Source organism: Medicago sativa, chromosome 3 (assembly GCF_051527215.1).
Source record: "Medicago sativa cultivar Bolivia chromosome 3, Bolivia_mono, whole genome shotgun sequence".
Lineage (NCBI taxonomy): Eukaryota > Viridiplantae > Streptophyta > Magnoliopsida > Fabales > Fabaceae > Medicago > Medicago sativa.
Genome location: NC_140751.1, coordinates 89575265 through 89599227, shown reverse-complemented (window position 1 = coordinate 89599227; position 23963 = coordinate 89575265). Strand labels below are relative to the sequence as shown.

General features: G+C 31.5%; 2 protein-coding genes and 2 long non-coding RNA genes across 4 annotated transcripts; 2 read left to right on the top strand and 2 right to left on the bottom strand.

Annotated features, from left to right (window-relative positions):
• Positions 1–2596: 2596 nt before the first annotated feature.
• LOC146941691 (PRLI-interacting factor) lies at positions 2597–5080 on the top strand. The gene is made up of 2 exons (XM_085755509.1): positions 2597–3462; positions 3950–5080. Exons 1-2 carry the CDS (start codon positions 2767–2769, stop codon positions 4886–4888), a joined length of 1635 nt encoding a protein of 544 aa, XP_085611635.1. The 5' UTR covers positions 2597–2766; the 3' UTR covers positions 4889–5080.
• A 667-nt stretch (positions 5081–5747) lies between these two features.
• LOC146941690 (uncharacterized) lies at positions 5748–7200 on the bottom strand. The gene has a single exon (XM_085755510.1). The coding sequence runs from the start codon at positions 6997–6999 to the stop codon at positions 5899–5901; it is 1101 nt and encodes a 366-aa protein (XP_085611636.1). The 5' UTR covers positions 7000–7200; the 3' UTR covers positions 5748–5898.
• A 2269-nt stretch (positions 7201–9469) lies between these two features.
• On the bottom strand, positions 9470–10190 carry LOC146941689 (uncharacterized). Its single transcript, XR_015033530.1, has 3 exons — positions 10065–10190; positions 9803–9899; positions 9470–9701 (listed from the first exon to the last, which is right to left on the bottom strand). It is a non-coding gene; the product is annotated as an uncharacterized LOC146941689 (long non-coding RNA).
• A 1318-nt stretch (positions 10191–11508) lies between these two features.
• On the top strand, positions 11509–11863 carry LOC146941688 (uncharacterized). Its single transcript, XR_015033529.1, has 2 exons — positions 11509–11539; positions 11658–11863. It is a non-coding gene; the product is annotated as an uncharacterized LOC146941688 (long non-coding RNA).
• Positions 11864–23963: the final 12100 nt, after the last annotated feature.

Sequence of the window (23963 nt, the reverse complement as noted above, 5' to 3'; positions counted from 1 at the left end):
TTCGTTTTTTGACATGAAATTAATTATTATGCATAAAAATGTAATAATATTTTTTTGCATATGCATCTAATCAAATAATATTATAATATCAATTTGTTAGGTTAGTTTTTAAAAAATATCTCTACATATATCTATGTAGTTACATGATTAAATTCATGTGTTAGATAGGTTTAATGACACATGCAAATTTTAATGGTACATTTTCATAATTTGATTCAAATCCAGACCTTTGATTAATAGTATTTAATATAAATAATAAAATAATGAAATAAAAAGTGGTGCCAGCCACTCACTCGTGGTATCAATATCATGCCAGGGGAGTGCTTCATTAATTTATCTTTTATTTAAGTGCCTTAAAGCTTAAAAAATAAGGCATTCCCCAAATCGTGTTTAAATTATGCCTGAAGCAAGGGATGGGCAGGAAAAGAAGACACTAAAGAATGTGGCAATGCCTTCCCTCGCCAACAAGCAAGGTGAAAAATGCTCAAACAGTGTGATATATTCATGGTATGTTCGTGTTTGTGAGAGAGATGTTCACCCAATTGGAATTTTAATTTAATTTAATTTTTGTACATATACTTCAATTTATTAGACAAAACTTATCATAATTTCAACAATATAAATTGGAATGCCTCTTCTATCAAGTGGGCAACTTAAGTTTAGTTAAAAATAACGAATTGTTGATAAGTCAACTAGCAATGGATGAGTGATATAATTGATAAACTTGTGTTTTGCTAGCTGATGATAATTAATATCGTGACTACAAATTAAAAAAAAAAAAAAACTAACAAAAATAAAAGAAAAGAAAAAACAGCTAAAACTAGTCTATGTGATGTATCTCTCGCCAAAAATAGATTAGATTGAGTTAGGCTTTGCAAGATATAAGTGACTTATCAAAAAATTTAAAATCTAAGTTTGGTCTCTCATAGATTTATTTTTTAGATATGAATCTGACCTTCTGAAAATTTGATGCGACCTATTAGTTTGTTTAAAAGTTTATTTCATATGCACATCTTTAAATAAGTAATGTGATCTAAATTTAAATAGACTCAATAGATCAATGAGATTAAACTTTCTTTTGATATTTAACATGAATTTTTAGAGAATTTGATTATATATTATATCATATTTCAATTCGAGTTTATAATAATATCCTTAAATATGAAAAATAAAAAATAAAATAATGTATACTAATAAGCATAAATTACTGAAAAGGTTAACAAATTTATAATTTATTTCAAAGTACAGAATAAAATATAATAATATTAGTAATAAAAAATATTATTTATATTTACTTAAGTGGACCGGTCTGATAAGCCGAAGTGGCTTTTTTATGGCACGTGACATGGTCTTTTTAGTTAAATAAACTTCTAAAAAGGCATAAATCTTCTTTATTTAAAAAAGGGTCATGTTAACTTGTGCCCTTGGGGCACATGTTAAGCAACCTAAATATAGCAATTTTGCATTGGAAAACACAATATAACAACTTTTAAGATGCTGAATGCACGCCTTTTGATATGTGTATTTCTATAATGAGTATCTTAACATGTACCTTGAGGGCACAAGTTAACATTAGCCTTTAAAAAAAAGTATGGTCTATCGTAGACTAGGATGTAGTCCTTGCAGGCCGGCATGACATATTTTCATCCTTATTAATGAATGTCTTAAAGATACTACATTCGTCCCCAATTATAAAACTCTTTAGAGAAAAAAATTTGTCCCTTTTTATAAGACTTCTTTGATATTTCTAAGTACATTAATTATTTCTTTACCAACATACTCTTATTTATTTTGCATCTTTTTATTCAATCAACAATAAATATTATGTTGAAAACATAAATTAACTTTCTCTCTTAAAGATAAAATTGTAAAAACAATAGTAATTATATACAAATTTAATACTACAACCAACTTTCTTAATCTCTGTGATTTTTTCAAAAGGCTCTTATATTTAGGGACGGAGGTAGTACTATTAAGAACCCATAAATAAAAAATTTATCTTAAGAATATAAGATATTGCTTTTAATAAATAACAATTACCACGTGTCATTAACAATATGAACAGGAGAAATGCTAGGGACACTCTCTTTTCAACACTCTCTTCAACATTCATTCTCTTATTGGATAAAACCAATGTATGACCCATCATTTTAAGTGGAACCCATTTCCAAAATGTGAGACCCCCCATGATTTAAGCCAATTAGAAAGTGAGTGTTGGAGAAAGTGTTAAAAAGAGAGTGTTGCTAGCACTCCTCTCATATGAACAATGTCACTTACCTATACAAAGTCTCACGTAGAATTCGAAAATATCCAACTTAACAATATCCACATTGTTATTAGTTACTTGATATTGATCTTAAAAAACGATATTTATCATTTTAAGATTCTGGCATCAACATATTATGACATTTCACTCTTAACATAGCTTCAAACGGTAAATATCAACCTAAACAAATTATAACAAGAAAAGCATCCACAAACGCAAATGGCAAACTGTCTCAAAGTAATAAGCTAAAGCCAAAGCCAAAGCCAAAGCCAAAGCCAAAGCTTAAGCAAGCAGAAAAAGCACTTATCACTACTTTACCTCGTTTTCTTCACCCAACCCAAAACCACACTCTTCCCCATAAATTAAATCGCCTCCAATTCCAACAACAATCACTTTTACAAACAAAATTGATTCTCCTCCTTACACCATCATGTGCATGTGCAGCAGTCACATACATACATACCACATCCATTAGTTAGTTAGTTAGTTAGAGAGAGAAAATGGATTCTTCTTCTTCTTCTTCTTCTTCTTCATATCATCGACGCCGACACCGAACATGGTGTTGCTCTTTCGCTGTTCCACCTTCAAGCCCAGATAACCCACCCATCAAACCCCGTAAGCCCAATCCCAAGTCCGAACCCATATCCAAGCCCACCACTTTCTCCTCCTCCATACCCAACTCCCCTCAAAGCTCCAAATCCAGCACCCGCATTGCTCGGATCGACCCTCGCCGGATCTTATCTCCGGGAAGAGTCTCTCCCATAGAAGACTCTGCCGCCGTTCCCGATCACAACCCCTCTCCGGTTCTCAATTCACCTCCGTCAAGATCTCGTAGCTTCCGTGCACCTATTACCGCTCCAATTCCACCGCCGCCGATGAACTCCGCCGTCGGAGTCAGTGTCGGAGATGGATTTGATGTGAGGATGAGTTTGAGAGGGAAGAACGGCGGTTGTATTGTTTTAGAGCTTAATTCAGCAATTTTATGCGCTAATTCGGAGGTTTTTGCGGGGTTAATTGCGGATTATAGAAAGGGTAATTCTTCGAGTGGTGGTGGTGTTAACAAAATGTGTAGAATTGAGGTTCCTGAAGTTGATAATTTGGGTGTTTTTAGAGAAACTATTGAGCTTATGTTTGAAGATGATGTTGCTAAAAGACTTCTCAATATTGGTGTTTATAGATCCATTGATGTTTTAGAGGTTACTATTTTCCTTCCATTTTCTTAAATCATAAATTTTGATGATTATGTCTCCTTTGCCTTTAACCTAGATATTAATGCATCAATTTAATGTAATGCAATGCAATTGAATGCATGTGATTAGTCAAGATTATTATGGAACATTATAATCAATATTTACTTTATATGCAATAGTAGGGAAAAAAACTGTTTTTAGTTGATTGTTTTTTTACCTTGTTTGTTAATGCATTAATTTAATAGTATTTTGTAGGCAAGTCTTTCATTTGAGGAATGTAATATATTATTTTAATCAGTTTGAAGATTGGCATGAAATTAAATGGGAAATTTTTATTACCTTGAAGGAAGTATGGAGAGACGGTGAGACATGGAGGAAGACAGCTACAAAACAAAAAAAACTAAATGCAATTGAATTTGTTGTTGATAGTTGATAATGTTTTTGCTGGATCAATTGTTTTTTCTTACATGGTTGTCTGTTTTTGTGTCACTAGGTGTCTGCAGGCATTATGTTCACAAAGGGTGTTTTGTCCTGTTTACAATACCTTGAGGCTGTTCCTTGGACAGAAGAGGAAGAAGAGAAATTAAGAAACTTGTTCACAAGATTTAAGTTTGATGATGAAACTACGAGGGACATTCTAGGAAGGCTTTACTTGCACGACCCAGAAGATTCCCAGCCGAATGTAACTCGACATCTCGTTTGGTCTATCACCACATGTGTCAATGCCAATGCAAGAAATGAGTTGAAATCACTAGTTAAAGGTCTTCTTTGTAAAAGCTCGGTGTATGAGAAGAACCATCTTGACCTAAGCAAAGACGATCTCTATTCTGTTTGCCACTCGTGTATTGACTCTCTGATCAGCCTCTTTGAGGAGGCATCCGACACCGTCAATCCTGAAAGGTTGACAAAAAAAGATACGAATAAACCGATGATTGAACACATCTCAAGACAGGTTGATAACATCAACTGGTTGTTGGAAATCATGCTTGATGGACTAATAGCAGAGGATTTTGTGGATATATGGTCTGATCAGCAACAACTTCTTAAAATGCACAATAATGCATCCCCTATGGTTAGATATGAACTCAGTAGAGTTTCAGCGGTTCTGTTTGTTGCCATGGCCACGAGAAAATTGCAATGCCGGTTGGAAGCTAGATCAGGGCTTCTCCAAGCATGGTTTTCACCTATGTTGTTAGACTTTGGCTGGCTGCAGAGATGCAGAAAAGGGCTTGATATAAAGGTTTTGCAAGAGGCTATGGGTCAGACACTTCTTACTTTGCCTTTAAAGCAACAACACACTTTGTTCATGGAATGGTTTCACCACTTCTCAAGGCATGGCACTGAATGTCCTAATCTAAGCAAAGCATTCCAAATTTGGTGGCGTAGATCATTTTTAAGAGGCTCTGAAACTTATGCCATTGAATCAAGGTAAAGAGTATCTGTTAGGAACCCAAGATTCTGACAATATCAATATTTATTTGCCACTTTAGCTTTTTGTGTACCGTGTAAAGATTTGCAATTAGGTGAGGGGTTCTGAATTATGTACACTAAAATAACATAGATCTCCATAGAGTGTTGTATTGGCAGGTTAATTCCTAAATGGTATTGATTATTGAATTCTCTAGGCGATTTTTTCTATCTTCGTTTATTTTATTGTTTTGGGTGCATTAATAGCAAGAAGCTCCTTTGTAGGAATACCATTCTAAGATGAAAGTTCGGTCAATTTTTTGTTTCATAACAAAACGTTTAGATTAGAAAAGGCACGTCATGCAAGGTCAATGAGAAACATCAATCACGACAATGATTTATTTACAATAGAATTTATAAATAGCCTACTAAAAGAGAAATTTCAGACATGAACTCAAGTCATAGATTGTATGAGTAGAAGGTCTAATCATATAATGTCAACCTCTGTTGGTTATGAAACTGGTTATACGGTTATATCTTCTTTCATAATAAAAATGATATAATTCGTTTATAATTTGTGTTGTTTTGTGGATAAAAAAATATTTGTGTTTAATTGCCGTCCCCGTTGTTATAGGTTAATGGGGTATTTTACGTGAAATCCCATGTTTGAACTTGGGTTACCACATTCTCCCTTCTCCTTCTCGTGTATATTTATTTGAGTGTGTGTTTTATTAGGCCAATAGCAAAATAAAAATAAAAATTCATGAGTTAAATTTTACGTTTTTCAAAAATACCCTTAAATTCATTAAATGAAATCATTTTCTTAGAAAAGATGATTTCTTGGTAAAAAAAGGACCAACATCAAAATAGGGGTATACATGGAGTTTAAATAAATAATACACTTCAAAAGCATATTATGTTTCTTATATTTAGGAATAAAAAAACACCTAAATATCTCTTGTAAATAAGACAAAAAGGAGTAAAAAAAATAAGAAATCTTATTTTTATGTACATCCCTTACATAATTTTCCCATATCATCTCTCTCTCATGCAATTTCCAGGTAAGAGAAATTTATACTTTTCTGCATTTTCCAGAAGAAAAGCAGGAAGGTGGACTGCAGAATATGAATGGGGTATTGGACCCATTTTACCAATGATATCCCTGAAAGTGTACTCCTCGGGTATCATATCAAATAGATCAGACCCTTCGCATATTACTCTCTGAATTCTATCAGGATTTAAATAATGAGAGAACCTCACTCTGTCATGATGGCTGTAAGCTTTCATCTTAAAAATGAAATCGCTGATTCGACGAAAACAAAAGCTACAATGCCAACCAGCATCTGCCAACATGTTATCCGACTGGCGATAATGTGCATATCTTGTGTCGCCGGATTGATACCTATGAACCGAAGCCCTCCAACTTTTATCATCTAGACGAAACTCAAATGAATAAAGATAATTCTTTAGTTGTAGATGCAAGATTGAAGGTATTTCATCGCACCATCTCAAGAGGTTAATAGTGTGAGCACTTGGTATCTCATCAACATCAGACATAATCAATAAGTCATCATCTGTAATACCTGCAATCTTAAGAAGTTGATCCAATGCTACACGCTGATATGCCTCCTCAACAAATGGATTTTCTCCTTTCTTAAATCTTCCACCAATAGTCCCATAAGTTAATCGAGGCTCAATAAATTTGAATTTCTCCCTATTGCTATTGAAAACCAGTGGCTTGGGCAATCCAGTAAATGTAGAGTTTGACTCTAGGATCACAAATTCGGCTACGTAGGGGTACAATTCTTTCCAACGCAAGGTGAGTATTTCGATCTCATTACTAAACAACACGGCATCATAAACACGCCTTGGGTACTCACGAACTCCCCAACCATGAAGTCTGCAAAGGTTCACCATGGTAACATTGTCGTTATAATAATGACGGATGACATTGAAAGGTTTGGGTGGTTTTTCCCATAATGGACGCAGAAAATATGAGATCTTTTGCCCATGTATATATATTCCAAAGATGCACATTGGGACAACCATGAACATGAATATACAGTTTTTCACATCCAAACCACGCAATATGCTGCGGGTTCTTGACATACCCGAGGTTTGACTTGATTCATGCATGTTTAAGGAACAAAGAATCTTAGTAAACCATAAAAATATGCTTTCCAGAATGAAAAATCCTATGAAGATGTAGCTTCTCAAATCCTACAAAGATAACAATCAATTTTTGAAATGCTAACTTTCCTCTCTACTGGGAAATTTTCAAGGATTATATAACTGGTACCAGAAATTATAATCATAAAGCCAGAGCTGCATCAGGAAGATATTACCATGCAAAAAAAATAAAACCAAAACGCACAACTTGTTCATGTGAGGAAATCTTTCCCCCATTCAAATTCAAGTATGGCAGCAACCCCTTCTCCTCCAAAACAAACCTCCCAAAAATAGTAATAACACAAAATGAAACAAGATAAAAGGGTGTCTCTTATAAATTTACTTGCAAACCACACAAAATAGTTCAACTGATTTGCTAAAATTAGAAAAGCTAAACACTTAACCTCAAAAAAACAAAAACAACCTTATCCCCCTATCCAAATTCATCATATCACGTATATCTCATACACACACCAACCACAACAACAAAACACCATGGATAAAATGGGCCAACCTAGGACAAAATCATAACCATCAACTGTGATATTTCACTTTACCAGTTTAATAATTAGTTAGAATTAACTTGAGAAGTTTATTAACAAATGTTTAAATTACTCTATATATTATAATAATTAACTTGAAAATCATTATAATTTTAGTTAATACTAAAACCCTACAACTATTTTAATAATGTTCAATTGTAAATATGATTAACCGTAATTTCTTAACGTGTTCACTTTTAATTTAAAAATAAATAAAAAACTAAAAAGATTAGTCTGGTACAAACTTTGAACCTAAAGACTCCATGCTGTATTTGACCTTTATTTTATATCTTGTGTTTTATCATCAAGTTTCCTTGGCTTATATTTTGAAATAGAGAAATGATATTTGTACAAGCAATTTATGACAATTTTTGTAACAACTTTCTCTCTTATACTTACATTATGATTTTACTCTCTCTCTCTCTTGATTTGATTTTCGTGTCAATATCTAATTTTCTTTGTAAATCTATGATTGTCTCGTAAGTTGTCATACATGTTCAATAGCACACTTCTTTGAAACTTTTTTTCAAAGTTGCCAGCTTCACAATCTCAGAAATATTAAGTGAAAAAAGCACTAGGAAAGCAAATGCTTAACCATGAAATATTATAACAGCCAAAGTTCATTGCTGTTTTTCAAAATTATACTTGATATGTTTTTTTAATCAAAATTCCTTTAACTAAGTTGCCTCGAGGCTAAATGTGTATGTTCATTCACACAAAAGAGGCACAGACCGATTGTGTTACTCACACCTTGTAGTAGTAGATGCTAAACAATCAAATTCTTTTCTTAATTTTTGCTACAACAGAATTGCGTGTCTAGTTTACAACATAGGGGCACAAAGGGTAAAATATATGCCTGCATTGCTTTCCTTGTGCTGGACATAACATAGGTGTGTAAGCTTCTTCACGTGATTGTTGTTTGAAAGTTTTGCTGTCCTAAGAATTAGAGATTTCCCTTAAAGGAGGGGGTATGTGCAGACAATTTTCTAAGTTCCAGATAGAGACATCGAAGATGATGGCATTAAAGCCGAAGCAATTCAAAAAACCTCCTCCTTTGACTAATTGAAGCTCCAATCTTTGTTTAAAAAGATTCATTTCTTGATAAAGATTCATTTTCAATCTCTTTTTTTAAATGACAAATTTTCTCTCCATTACCACCGTAAAATTTTCTCTCCATTACTACCGTAAAGAGACCAAAGTAAAATTTAAAATAATACTGTATAAATAATTTTTTTTATCAGCAAAAAATAAATAAATGTAATTAAGAGGCTAAATATGAAATTAAACTCATATATTACTAGTCCACATTGGATTTCTGTTAGACATGTCGCATATTTCACACAACGTTAAATCAAGACTTAATTAAAGGACCTGATTAACAATAATGTTAAGAGTTCAGGTTGTATCTCAGATTTGTGGATGCAACATCGGATACCAGAGCAAGGGTTGTTCATTACGGTGGGACAATATGGTTTTATTTTGCACAGCAGCGGTGTTGCTTTCAGTTAAGGAAGAAGAGGGACGTCGAGGAGAGAGAAATGATAAGAATTAGAATGCATGAAATCAGGAAAAGAAGGCATTTTGGACAATTGGATGCTTCCAAAGGCTTAGATCAAGTGACTGCCGGATTTCGTTGACGGCAGGGAATCCACATCCAAATTGAACTTCTAAAAACAAAAATCAGAAGGTTCTAAATCTAAAATTAATCCTTCAATTTATAATGCAATCAAAAGGAAGGTTCTAGGCGATCAAAAAGTTCCTATTCTTGTCACTACCAATTTATTTTAGAAACAAAAATCTAAATTTCCCCAACTTCTTTCATTTGACATCACTAATCATCAACGTAAAAAATGCAATGAATGTAAAAGTTGGAACTACTTACAGCATAGAATTCATCAAACAAAGGATAATCCAACAAATAACTGATCAAGCATAGAATTCATCAGTTTACATATGATAGCTTATTCCAGAATTTGTAACCTGAACTTAAGAGTGATCCTTTTTGTGAACCCTATCTATCAACAATAAACACGCCCCCCGTGAATACTATAGTGCTAATAAGTAGTTCTGTGCAAATTCTCCGTATTCGATCTTTAGTATCGGACATAGGCTCCTTTTCAAAACTCCCTATAAATAATTAAAAAGAAATAAATTAATTCAAAAATTGAAGAACTAAAGATTATTATTAAAAGTAAACTATATATAATAGGGAGGTTTGCGATACTAACTTGTTTTGCAGCAATAACAATGATTTCTGTTGGGTGTCTTGCTTGACAGAAAGCGTGTAGAAAACATGCCCGGATAGGTGGATGACACCCTCTGAATCTGTAATCCAATATAAAATAATTATTGATACTAAACCAACCTAACAAAAAAAACTGATTCAAACGTGATTAAATACGTTTTGAAACTAACCGTACAAACCCTAACACCACAACGAAAAAACTGAGATCTAAGAAAATGATGATTCAAAGAGAAAGAATCAATAACCTTAAATATCTGTCGCAACGCGGCCATGTGTTCTTGAGAAGGAGGAGAAGCAAGTGTTGTGTGTTGTGGAAGACGGACGAACGAAGAAGGGAATGCGATAACTCGAAACTGAATGTTAAACTTTTATGAGGTGGAGCGTGAGCTTATATAATAGGCAAAATACCTTTCTTTTTTTTTTTTCTTAGTACAAAATATTAGAGATACATAGTTACAAGGAGTACTAGTCCTATTAGTATATATAGGTGTAACCTCCCCATAAGTGGATTAACTCTCTCATATTGTAACATTTCATTTTCCATCAATAGAAAGAATTCACAAGCTTTTCTCTCCTTCATCAATGGATGCCATGTTTCATAACATGGTATCAGAGCAAATATGATATCCACCTTGAACAATTTTTCTGTTGCATTTTCTCGAGAAAATTCAATTTTCTCGTTCTCTTTTCTTTTTCTTCCTCACTCTGTTTTTTTTCTTTCTCGCTTCATTTTCTTAATTTTCCATCGTTTTCTCTCTCTCTTTTCTCTATCATTTTCAGTTTCAATTTGTTCTTGATTTTCAATATTCATCTTCACTGTTTTTCCCAAATCATAGGGTTCTGTTCCTCGCGTGTGATTTCCTTTGCAATTTTGTTTTGCAATTCTTGTTCGATTCTGATTTGCGAGTCTGATTGTTCATGATCTTTTTCCCCAAATCTTAGGGTTTACAAATCAATTTTCTTATTGTCATCGATTCTTTTTACTCTGCCTTTCAGTTCAACTATCCTTGTTTGTTCTTAATTCTAATGATTTTGATATCAAATCTTCAATTCGAGGAGTCGGAGTCGTTGTTTTCACGTTGATTCTCTGTATCGCTGTTATTCCATCTTCTCTTCACTGAGTACTGGACCTGATTCTATTGCTTTGTTTCACTGTTACGTTTGATTTCATATTCATCTAGTGTTTCGACTTTGTTTCACTGTTTGATGCTTGGACTACTTTGATTCTTGCGGTCTTTTACTATTGTGCTCACAAGGTGTTTGATGAAAGTCCTCATTGGAAGAATGATTGGTGCTGTGTTCGGTTTGACAGTGCAGGTTGCTTGTTTTGAATGTTTTATGGAGAATTCTTGATTCTGGAAGTTTTAGATGGAGATTCAGTTTTGATTATTTTTGAAGATTTGAAGTTATCAATTTGTTAGTGACTTTCAAGTGCAATCTACTTCTTTGCAATTGTGCTCTATTGGATTTTGTTTTTCACTGTCATATATGTGAGGATGGGAGTCAATATCTATGTGGCTGATATTGTTCATTGCCGCTATGAAGCTCTAGTTGCCGGCAATATTGTCTCTGCAGTTCAGCCTTTGCAGTGTAGTTCTGGCAAGATACATTCTGTTTTAGCCATCCATCATTGTGGACCTAAGGCACTTTTTCAAAAGCTTTTATTAAAGTGTATGGTGTAAGATTGAAAGCTAGTTGAGAATTCCTGAAGTAATTTCTGGTATGCTGCTATTGACAGAATTGGTTTCTGCTTTGAGTATTTGCATTTTCTTTTTGTCCTGCATTGTTGCCAGCATTTGTTACTTGTTTCTTGGTTTGGAGTGGTTTCATTTCTGCAGTTTGAAATTCAGCCTATTGTTTGCTTCTGGTTTGTCTATTATGGTGATAATTGAAGGCTATTTTCTTTGGATATTTGTTATGCTTCATTCTTGGAAGCATTGGTTTTTGGCCTATGGTTTGAAGTTGCATCAACATGGTTTTGTTTTCTATGGTTTGAAGACATATCACATGGCTATGCATCTCTATTGGCTTGCTTTTGGTTTTTTCTTGTCTCGGCTTGGCATAGGAGGGCATCATTTTTATCTTTGGAAGCTTGGTCTTGTTGCTTCATGGTACTTTTGGTATGAAGTTTGTTCAACATATGACCTCCTTCCATTGTTGATTATGGCTCTTCCTTGCATTTGGTTTTTCTTGTCTCGGCTCGGCATTGGAAGGGAATCACTTTTATCTTTGGAACCTTGGTCTTGTATATGACCTCCTTCCATTGTAGACTATGGCTCTTCCTTGCACTTCTTTTTGGATATCATCATTGTTTTTTGGATATCCTTGTATTTCTTGTCTTGTGCTTCTATCTTGGGTGATTGAACACTCTTGATGGTTAAGCGTTGTGCCTTAATTGGCTTTGTTGATATTGGCTTCTACCGGATGGTGGTTAAGCGTTGCTTGGATGCTTATTCCTTCAATTGGTTCAACCTTGAGTTGTGGTTGCTTCTTGTTGGATAAACACTTGTTTGATGAATTTTTTTTAGCCGATGTATTCCCGGCATCTTTCCTTGTATTTTCTCATTTCAAGTTGGAAGTGTTTTGAACACCTTCCAACTTGAGGGGGACTATTAGAGATACATAGTTACAAGGAGTACTAGTCCTATTAGTATATATAGGTGTAACCTCCCCATAAGTGGATTAACTCTCTCATATTGTAACATTTCATTTTCCATCAATAGAAAGAATTCACAAGCTTTTCTCTCCTTCATCAATGGATGCCATGTTTCATAACACAAAATAAGTGGGTGTTTTGTTGAGCAAGTTTCATATTTACGTCTATACTATATAAAAAGAAGAGCAATGCTATTTATCAAGAAAAATTCAAGAATGACATGGCAGAATAATCACCCTTAGATTTTATCAATAAATTGTCCTGAAATTAATGTTAGCCGATAAAATCTCAGTCTGGCCGGAAATCTTGGGGTGGTGGGTGTTATGTATTTTTTTTTATGAAAGGTTAATAAATAAGACTGAAATCCAATGGTGATTATTCTGCCATGTCATTCTTGAATCTTTCTTGATAAAATCATTCTTGATATCTAGCATTTTTCTAAAAAGAAAATTATCCCTTTAAGCACTTTTTGGTTAGATTTTTCATTCCAAAAATACCCTCAATTTTCAATACAAATAACAAATAGATAAGAACAAATTTAAATATTAAAACAAATGTAACAAACATGATATATGTCTCTTCTTTTCCTTTATCATTTAAAAAGTGTAACAAATTACTACGTCCGTCCCTAATTATAAGACCCTTTTGAGAATTTTTTTTGTCCCTTTTTATAAGACTTCTTTGCTATTTCCAACTACATTAATTATTTTTTTACATACATGCCCCTATTTATTATATATCATTTTCTTCAATCAATAATAAATAGATGTAACCAAAAAAAATCAATAATAAATAGCATATTGAAAACATAAACTAACTCTCTCTCTTAAGGATAAAATTGTAAAAACGATAGTGATTACAAACAACTTTAATACAAATATCCACTTTCTTAATTCCCGTGATTTTAGCAAAATGATCTTATATATAGGGACGGATGTAGTAGATGAGTATATTTATACTTACTTGTTCGTTATCCTAATTATACCCTTAAATAAGTTTTTCTATAATAAAGATCGTTGTTGATTTCATTAAAAAAAAAAGAATTTAGATTATATTTTTTTGTTATATTGTTGGTGTCATTGAAATAGATAATCATAGTTACTTTGGTTTATTATAACTTGAAAGCAACAAACATTTATATTTTTAGTTTTAATCAAAATTAAAATTTCATACAAAAAACACCGTTCATAATTTTCAAACGTTAGTGCAATAAAAAAAGCGGAAAGACAGACACGTTAGTGCCAGTAACGTGCTCGTCTTTTCGCTAGTGGAAAATAATATGGCTTGAGACCGGTTTCTTCATCTTCTACTATCCTGAATGGTTGATTTTGAATGATGAAAATTCAAAGTTGTAAAAAGAGGAAAACTTGGGGCTGGAATGTGGTTTAATTTAAAATGGGTCAAAATCACAACTAGTGTAAAGTTAGGGGGACAAAAGTGTGTTTAAGCTTCTTTTTTTTTTACAAAAGGCAAAATATCGAGTTAGTCTCAAGATAAATAAAAAAAAGATAAATCATCATTTTGGTCTTTATTAAATATAGGCTTAATAGATCTACCGGTCCTTTAACTTAATTGTTTGCCTCAAAATGGTCCCTAAGCTAAAAATCATCTCAAAGTGGTCCTTTAAGTTTTTTGCCGTTATAGCTTTCAGTCCTCTTTGTAACGCCCATTTCGATTATTTAATTATTTTAATAAGTTTTAGAATATATTTATATGATTAGTGTGATTTATAATATTTATGTGATTTATATGATTTTAGAGAAATTTATGAGACGTTGTGACTTATTTTATTGTTTAATAAAATAAGATTCGAAAATAAAATAAATATTAAGTTGTGGGGTTATTTTGTGTAGAAATATATTTGTTATTTGATGTAGAGATATATTTGTTTTTTTGTGTAGAAATATATATGTTATTTAGTGTAGAAATATATTTGTTATTTTGTGAGGAAAAGAGTAATTTTGAGGTGTAAGAGAAATTAGATGAGGGGTTATAAATAAGAGAAGTTAGGTTTAGAAAGACATAGAACGTACGATCAGTTTTTGGAGAAAACAAGGTTTAAAGAGAAGAGAAGAGAAGAGAAGACAAAGAGAAGAGAGAAGGGCTGCCAATCAATAATTCTAAGGTAAGGATGAGACTAACTTTCAGTAATATTAAGTCTGTAATTCTGATAATTAGATTTAACATGTTGTAGGTTGAGTTTATGAGAATTTGAGAATTAGGGTTTTGAGAGAGATTTGATGATTAGATGATGAAAACTTGCTGAATTGATGTAGAAATTGTGTACAGACCTTAGATAATCCATAAGATGATTATTGGAAGTAGTTTTGAAGTTAGAACCATGAGATTAGGTGAAACTTGGAGAAAATCTGCATTCTGCCCGAATTTTGATATTAAAACTGGTATTGATTGATGCGGAATTGGTCTTAGGTGTAAACACGAAAGTTGTAGGTATGGATGTTATCTTTCTAATGTCGTTGGTCTCAAGTCAAAATGATTTATAGAACTTGAGTTATGGTCAAATTATAGCACGTAGGTCACCGTGAATTTTTACGGATTTTCAGAACAACTTTTTCGAATTTAAAATGAAAACTGGTATTGATCGGTACAGAATTGGTCTTAGGCATAAACATGAAAGTTTTAGATAATTTTGTTAGCTTTCTAGTGGCGTTGGTTTGACGTGAAAATGATGTTTGGTCTTTGAGTTATGATGAAAATACTACAGGGAGGTCTCAGGGGAATTGCACAGTGACAGCATTCTCTGTTTCATGTTTTTGCGTTTTGTTCATATGTTTCTGTTTTGAATTGATCTTTGTTTCTGTTTTGAATTGATCTTTGTTGTAAACATGAAAGTTGTTGATATTTGTGATATCTTTCCAGTAGCTTTGGTTTGACATGAAAATATGTTGTGGATAATTTATTATGTTTTTACAAAGATACATAGTGAATTGTTGTTGATGTTTAAATACGATGTTATATGATGTTGTTTATGATTGATGAATATGATGTTTTAAGATGTTGTTTATTATCATTTGATATTGTTATATTATGATATGACATGAATTATTTATGTGATCCATATGTTGTCAAGATGCTAAGATGTTAAGATGTTAAGACGTTAAGATGATAAGAGTTGTTAAGTCGTCGAGTCGTTATTAAGTCATCAAGTTGTTAAGATGTTATGTTGTCAAGATGTTAAGATGTCATAGATGTTCATGAAGTTTCTAAGACGTAAGATGTTGAGTCCATGCATACTCATTTAAAGATGAGGGCTCATACCCTGGAGCTTTTGCTCAACCACGACGATGGAGCTTTTGCTCAACCACGACAATGGAGCTTTTGCTCAACCACGACGATGAGGGCTTATGCCCTAGAGTGGTACCACATGCATTTGCATTTGTCAAGATTATTTGAGAAGTAGAAGTTGCATAGTCGAGTCAAAGTTATTAAGATGTTAAGATGTCAAGTTGTCGAGTTGTTAAGATGTTAAGATGTCAAGTTGTCGAGTTGTTAAGATGTTAAGATGTCAAGTTGATGAGCTATTAATGAAGTGTTTTATGAATGATTATGATGCTTAAGATGATGAATGATTATGATGTTTATGATGATTGATTATGAAGTTGCTTATGATGATTGATTATGAAGTTGTTTATGATAAGATGCTATGTGATTTATGATATGATGCTATGTGATTTATGATAAGATGCTACATGTTTACTAATGATGATACGTGATGATGTTTGTGATATTTATGATGATATATATGATGTTATGATTAAGGTGATATATGATGTTATGATTAAGATGATATATGATGTTTATGATTATTTATTATGATAATATAAGATGAAGTTTATGACTAATGTAGGAAGATTAATGATACTAGTTAATGAAGTTTAAGTTGTTAAATGTGATTGATAAATTATATGCTTAATATTGTTGTTGGTGAAATCTCACCCATTTGCTTGAAAATGTTGCAGGGAATCCACATCCAAATTGAACTTTTAAAAACAAAAATCAGAAGGTTCTAAATCTAGAATCAATCCTTCAATTTATAATGCAATCAAAAGGCAGGTTCTAGGCGATCAAAACTATATACTCCTTCCGTCCCAGTTTAACTGAGCCAGTAGGCCATTTCACACTGATTAAGAAAAGTGTTTAAATGAAAGAGAGATGACAATGTTTTTGAGTGCCTTTGTCAAGTATTGGTGCATTATTCTTTATCATAAATGTAAAGTAAAATATATTGAACTGGAAGTTGTGAAAGTAGTATTAATTAGAGTTATAATTGGAAAAAAGTAATTAATGTTGTACTGAAAAGTGAGATGGGTCAAGATTCCTGGGACAATATTTTTTTACAAATGGCTCAGTTATTAAGGGACGGAGGGAGTACACCCTCCGGTCACTATTATAAGCAAAAATCCACATTCTAGGTTCATTAAATAAATGATGTATGTAGTCTATATTAAAGACTACATACATCATTTATTGAATGAACTTAAAATGTGGATTTTTGCTTATAATAGTGACCGGAGGGTGTATATTGTTAGCTCAAAAGTTTCTTATTCTTGTCCCAATTTATCTTTATATAATACAAAAGGATACTTCTATAAGCATAAGTACATGTGGCGCCTCATTTTACTTCTAGCATTTAATGCTCCTCAAACAATTTTTTTGCAATGCATAAGACCTTTGATTAGACCTTTGATCAAGATAGTTGCCTTAATTATGTATTATGTATTATGTAAATATTTTATTAAAAAATGGTATCAAATATACAGTATTGTTTTATGTACATGTGTATTTTGCCTTAACAATATGTATTATATACATTTTAATCCAACCGTATTTTATGTTTATGGAGCAATCCAACCGTATTGTATACGTACGATATTATTATATACGTTCATTCCAGACTAAAGTTTTTTTTTCTTTTCCATTCTAATTTCGACTCTAATTGACCGATCAATTTACATATTAGTTACCGATATTTGTTGTGATTACTCGGAGATAACTTAATTATCGTGTACTTTTTTTTTGAAGGAATTAATTATTGTATACTCTTTCTGAAATTTTTTTAATCTTCGGAAATAAGATTTATCTTAAATAGGATCAACGTTATGTACATCGTATCAAAACAGAGTACCACTTTTATATATCATCGTATCAAACTAATTTTTTAAGTCTCCGAAAAAAATGTCGTCCGTATACACTGTTTTTAATCAAAAAAATAGCAATTGGCAATACCATTTTTTTGGCAATTACTCTGTTTGGACTCCAATGTTTTTTATTTTTGCCATATTGTTTTTTTTTTGTTTCCGTTTTTTTATGATATCATGCTATTGCCGTAATCAATACATAATTAATTTGGTTTACAAATATGGTAACTTCTTTACCATTTCATCACCGATTTTTCTACACCATATGGTGTTGCCCACTCAAAGCAATAATGATTTGGTCAAATGATCAGTGTTGCCGCACACAAGGAGTTTTTTTTCTTATTTGGAAATAGTTGATTGATATCATGTAGTAGTAGAGTGTGTAACACCCCGTTCTCCCAACAACGTAATATTAATTATTATAATCAGAGTAATCACACAACGGAGTGTCACACTACTTTTCAAAATTTCATAAATAGGAAATATCTATTTATTTAAAATCAATGTTTAGAATATCTTAATAAACTGCAGCGGAATAATTCTTTAAAAAAAATATAGTTTCAACCAAATTCAACATCAATGAAAATCTTGGCGCAAAGGCCTCATCGTAATAGACATTATCCTCAACAATGATAAATCCAACAACGAGGTCTTTTCAAAATATGATACATAAAAGAATGAGAAGACATTCGCAACGATTTCCCCATCCTAGTATGTATCAGAGCCCTAGACACTTGAGCCGACCAAACCTACAAGTCATTAGTACCTGCACATTACCCACGGTCGAGGCAACATATACGCAGAAGGGGTGAGAAACTTATCCAATAATAATAATATATAATTCATCAAATTAATGAAAACAACAAAGCATATCACAACATGCATCATTAATAATGTATTTAAATAAACACATAAACAACGACATAATTATTTTCAGCAACAAGGTACAGCAACAACAACAACAATAATGTTATCCACAACGACACCGACAATTCGACAATGCGACAACGACAACAACTCGACAATGCTACAACGACAACAACAACCCAACAATGCTACGACAACAACAACAACCCAACAATGCTACGACAACAACAACCCAACAATGCTACGACAACAACAACTAATGCATCATGCAGGTGGTACCAATCTACGCGCGTTGAATGCTAAGCATTCCAGGGCATAAGCCCCCAACGATTTGGATGGTTAAAGCATCCCAGGGCATAAGCCCCCAACAGGTGAATGATAAACATTCCAGGGCATAAGCCCCCAACAGATGTGAGTATGCAAATGGACTCAACTTGTGTATATCAACATACAACTTCAACAGCGACTACAACAACAACATATGTGCCTAAAACAATTATGACACACTCCCCAACTTCGACATCAGATGATACAACGACATCAACAACGGAAATCAACAACATAGCATATATATAAATCAATTACATTCATCTCAAAGTCTAAAACATCCCCCAAAAGCAATTAAGTTTTGATCAATAGAACATAAGTCAAATATCCATAAAACACCTCAACTAAATCCCTAACACTTAAGTTTGAAGTTGGGAAACCAACCATAAGTTTTTGGACTAGCTAGAGATTAGTTATGCTAAGTTTTCTTAAAATTTTCTGAAGACCCACCTGAACTATTTTTATCATAACTCAAAATCTACAAATCTTTTCCACTCCAAACCAAGGCCATTATAAAGCTAACTTAATTATCTACAACTTTCATGTTTACACCGAAAGCTAATTCAACACAGAAACGGGTGAAAATCAGTGAACAATCGAGGAAAGAGTTTGCAGAAAACGTGTCACGATTTTGGAAAACGTGCCACGTTTTTACGACCAGAAAAACCCAACTTTCGACATTTTAAAATCGTGCCACGATTCCCAAAACGTGCCACGTTTTTGACAGTACCAGGTCAAAAGAACAGCTTTTCAAAAATGCGATTTTTACCATTCTAAGCCCTTTTGAGGTTCATAATTGACCCTAAATTGACTGAAACAATGTACTATGGTTACCCTATGATATGTAAACGTTTTTCTACATCAATTCTATGGTTTCCCACCATCTAGTCATCAATTCACCACTTTTAACCTAATTCTCAATTTTCATCAACCCAATTTCTGATCACCCAAACCCCTAAGTGATTTGCAACAATGTTTATAGGTTCTATGGGAAACATAGCAGTCAAAACAACATAGAAAACATGATCCTCAACATAATTCATTTCATTATAGCAATCTAGCATAACTTTCTAACCCTAAAATCAAGAATACAACAATTCATCAAATTTTAGAATTATACATATTATTAGTGAAAAGAATCCCACCCTTACCTTAATTCAGCAAATTCTACAGCAAAAACGGTTGGATTCTCTCTTCCTAGCTCTTCTCCTAGCTTTCTCTTGGTTCTTCTCCTCTTTCTCTCCCCAAAAACCAGTTTTTCCCAATTGTACGTGAAAATGTTTCTGTTCTGACTTTTGCTTTCTTTTACTCCCAAAAATATAACTCCTTTATTTTCATTTAACTCCCACTAAACTCTCATAATTATTTACTTAATTCTCATTAACTAAAATAAATAATAATTCTACCTATTTCTATTTCTCCTATTATTTCTATCAAATAATAACAACATTCATTTAAATATTATACAACTCCCTAAATCATATAATAAAATAGCATCACACCATATATCACATAAAATCACCAAAAACACATATTTCACATAAAATCATATATTTAACAGATAAAGTCATATAAAAATATTCACACATCTATTAAAAGTAATAGAATAAAAATGGGCGTTACAGAGTGTATAGAAGGAAATAGTTGATTAATGGTTAATTTGCAATCAAGTGCTACAATAATCTCTATTATAAACATTTCCCCTATTTTATTTTGATAGTACACATGGCAACTTTACAATGATATGTGCATTTAATGTTTTCTTTCATCTACACACCAACATGTTTTTTTTTTAGGGAATATACACACCAAAATGTCAAGTGCTAAAATTCGGATGAGTATTTATTGTACCAGGATTGCAACCGAAAATTTTGGAAAACAAAGGGTAATGAGTTTCTTGATTTTTTTTTTAATAAACATAACATTACATATGAAATAACTCTGATGTGCTAAAATTTGGAGGAGTATTTAATGTACCAGGATTGTAACTGAAAATTTTGGAAAACAAAGGGTAATGATTTTCTTGATTTTTTTTTAATAACAATTGTGACCTTATTGTGACTAATCAATTAAAAATTCTATTGACAATTATAATCAACTTAAAAAATTACTGTTTTGTTTTTTTGAAAATTTTAGTATTTATAAAATTGTTGCTACATTGTTTAAAATTTTAGTGTTTGAGTTTATAATTTTACGCCACGATATTTTATAGTGACAATAATTTTTTTTTTAAGGAATGTTTATTTGGCTTAACTACTAAGGATGCATTGAAAAAAAAAAACAAAAACTTATTTAAAAATCATTGATATGTCTTATTTGCCTTGACTTCAGTGGAAATGATATGCCTCAATTCGTACAATTCTATGCCTCAATTCGTGAAAAATAAATTAGCACAATTGTACGGATTCATAAACAGAAAAAACAAAAAGATTAGCACAATTCATTGTTCTTTTTAAGAAAGAAAGTTAGAATTCAATGGTATGCTTGATCATGCAAGTTGACTAAAGAGCTTATAATGAAAATAGAATAAATGGAATGTTTTATTCAAATTGTTACCTATTTTGAAAACATGCTAATAATGACAATAAATAAAAATTAATTGTATTAACTTTGTAGGGATGTAATTCATCTATAAAATAAAAGATCTAATTCATTTTCACTTCATTCTGAAATTCATTCTCAAATTTCAATATTTTTCCCAAAACCTTTCTTTAGGTTTATTGAAACGTTTTCTTTATTTTAAATTTTAAATTCTTTTTCATGGAATCAATTTCTCAATATCCCTCTTTTTGTTGTTCAACTTTGGTTTGTTCATATATTTACACAATTTTCTATTTTCAAATTTAATTATAACACATCAGTTGCTTTTTTTTTTATGGAAAAAAAATGATGTTCATCTATTTTGGTGGTGAAGCTTATCATATTTACTATTTGTCAATTCATTCAATTGTGTTGTACTCTTTTTTTAGTCTATTTATGTTGTACATTTTTTAAACAAATTTGACCATGGACATGAATTGACCTCCTTTTGCCACTTCGTGTCCAAAAAAGTTCTCAACAAAAAAATACCGGAACATATTTGAAAAACAAAATTTCAATTTAAAATTAAATGTCCGGACATATAGACTTGCCACTAAAAGATTGTGATGAAAATATAATTGCTGCTTTTTTTTATTTATTTTTGTAAAAATTATTAGGTACCTTGAAGTTTTGTTTGATATTGTGTTTTTGTATATAAAATGGATATTGTGTACAAAGTTACTTTCCAAAGATTAAAGTTGAATTATATCACTAAATTTTTGGAATTTAATGGTATTTTTCAATATAATTTAAGAAAACAAAATTAATAGAATATAGCATTTGGCTTGCTTAAAAAATATAGCATCAAACGAGTAAATTCCTTTTTCTTAAATTTTAGTTTTTTGGATGTCATTGGTTTTTTTTTATTGTTTTACGGTTTATTAAACATTTGGCTTGCTTCAAATCAAAAGTACACGTGACATCTTCACATTCTCCATCTCATTTAATGCTTATTTATCATCCAATTAAATTGAATCATGACTCATTTATTTTTTATTAGCCAATCACTTTTCAACCGTGATAATGAATAAAATCTTATGTCTTTCATTTGTAAATAGTATTTAGGACAGTTTTCAAATTAAAAATAGCAAATTATAGATATTTTAAACATCTTTTCTAACAAGTTTTTTTAAGCTAAAAAATTAATAAGAAAAAATGAAAAATAAAAAAACTAAAGGACATTAACTTAACCCAATATTCTGTCCAAAAAAGAAAAAAAAAAACTTAACCTAATTAACAATTATGGACATAAACCGGATTAAAAAAATTGGCAACACAATATTTTCCATTAATTTCTATGATTTTCTTTGTCCTAATTATCTTTACTGTCATCTTAAATTTCATTTGAAAATATTCTAACTATTCATTGCTTTCTAATTTTTTTCCAGAAATATTCAAATATAGAAATAATCTTATTTTAAAAAGATTGACCCTTTTTTTTCAACATGGTCATGTTGATGAAGTTTGGTAAAACTTTGGTTTTAGAAAATGGGCATCCAAACTTCATTGTTATAATCTTCAGTTAGTAGGTGAATTGACTGACGCAACCCATACCTAATAATGAATAGTCGATGGTATTTGGTTTTTTAGACATTGCTAGGATAATGATCTTAATGGATTTGATTTGATCTTTATATATGTTCTTTTTTTTCTTAAATTTGTCATGTTCTACATTTTTTTATACAAGAATGTTATGTTCGACATAATATTGATCCTTATATAACAATATATTATTCTTGGAGTTATTTTGGAATAAAGATATAAATCAATGATTCGGATTCCATTTTCATAAAACACTATCGTTAATTATTGTCAAAGAAATCAATATATCATGTTCCATTTCAGTCGTTTTTGAATATGAATCAACCATTAATGTAAAAAAATTAATCAATCAATGTATTTGACTTCTCTTGCTTGGAGTGGAAATTTTATATCATCAAATTATAAAATGTATAATTAAATTAAAGGAAGGATTAAATGACAATAAAAATTCATGAATGAATTTATATGAAAAATAACCGTTCAAATAAGGCTTAACAAAAAGATTCAAATACGAATATGTAGATTTTACAATGATTAAAGAGACAAATATGTCTTGATAATAATAAAAAATGTATAATTACTTCAATGAAAATAATAAGTAAAAAAAAGGACAATTATATGAAACTATAAAAGGTTTTTTTTTTCTTAGCAACTAATTGGGTCTCAGTTTTTACATTAACCCATAAATGTAAATTTTACAATATCATATTTCTAATCAATTATCATTATCAAATATTTAATAAAAACGTAGAAGTCACAATTGACACATTAACATATATCCTTTAAGTGTGAGACTTTATACATCTGTGATATGTTGACAGTCAAATAAGTTAAAAAGGAGGCACAACATGGTTAAAAAGATGGATTGATGGTGTTTTCACGGAGCGAAATTTATGTTCCTATCTTTTAAGAAATGAGAAAAAAATTAAGAAAGAAAAAGAATAAGAATACGAGAAAGATATTTGAACAATAAAGAAATGGTAGAAGAAAAAAAAGTAGCGTGTTTTGTCCAT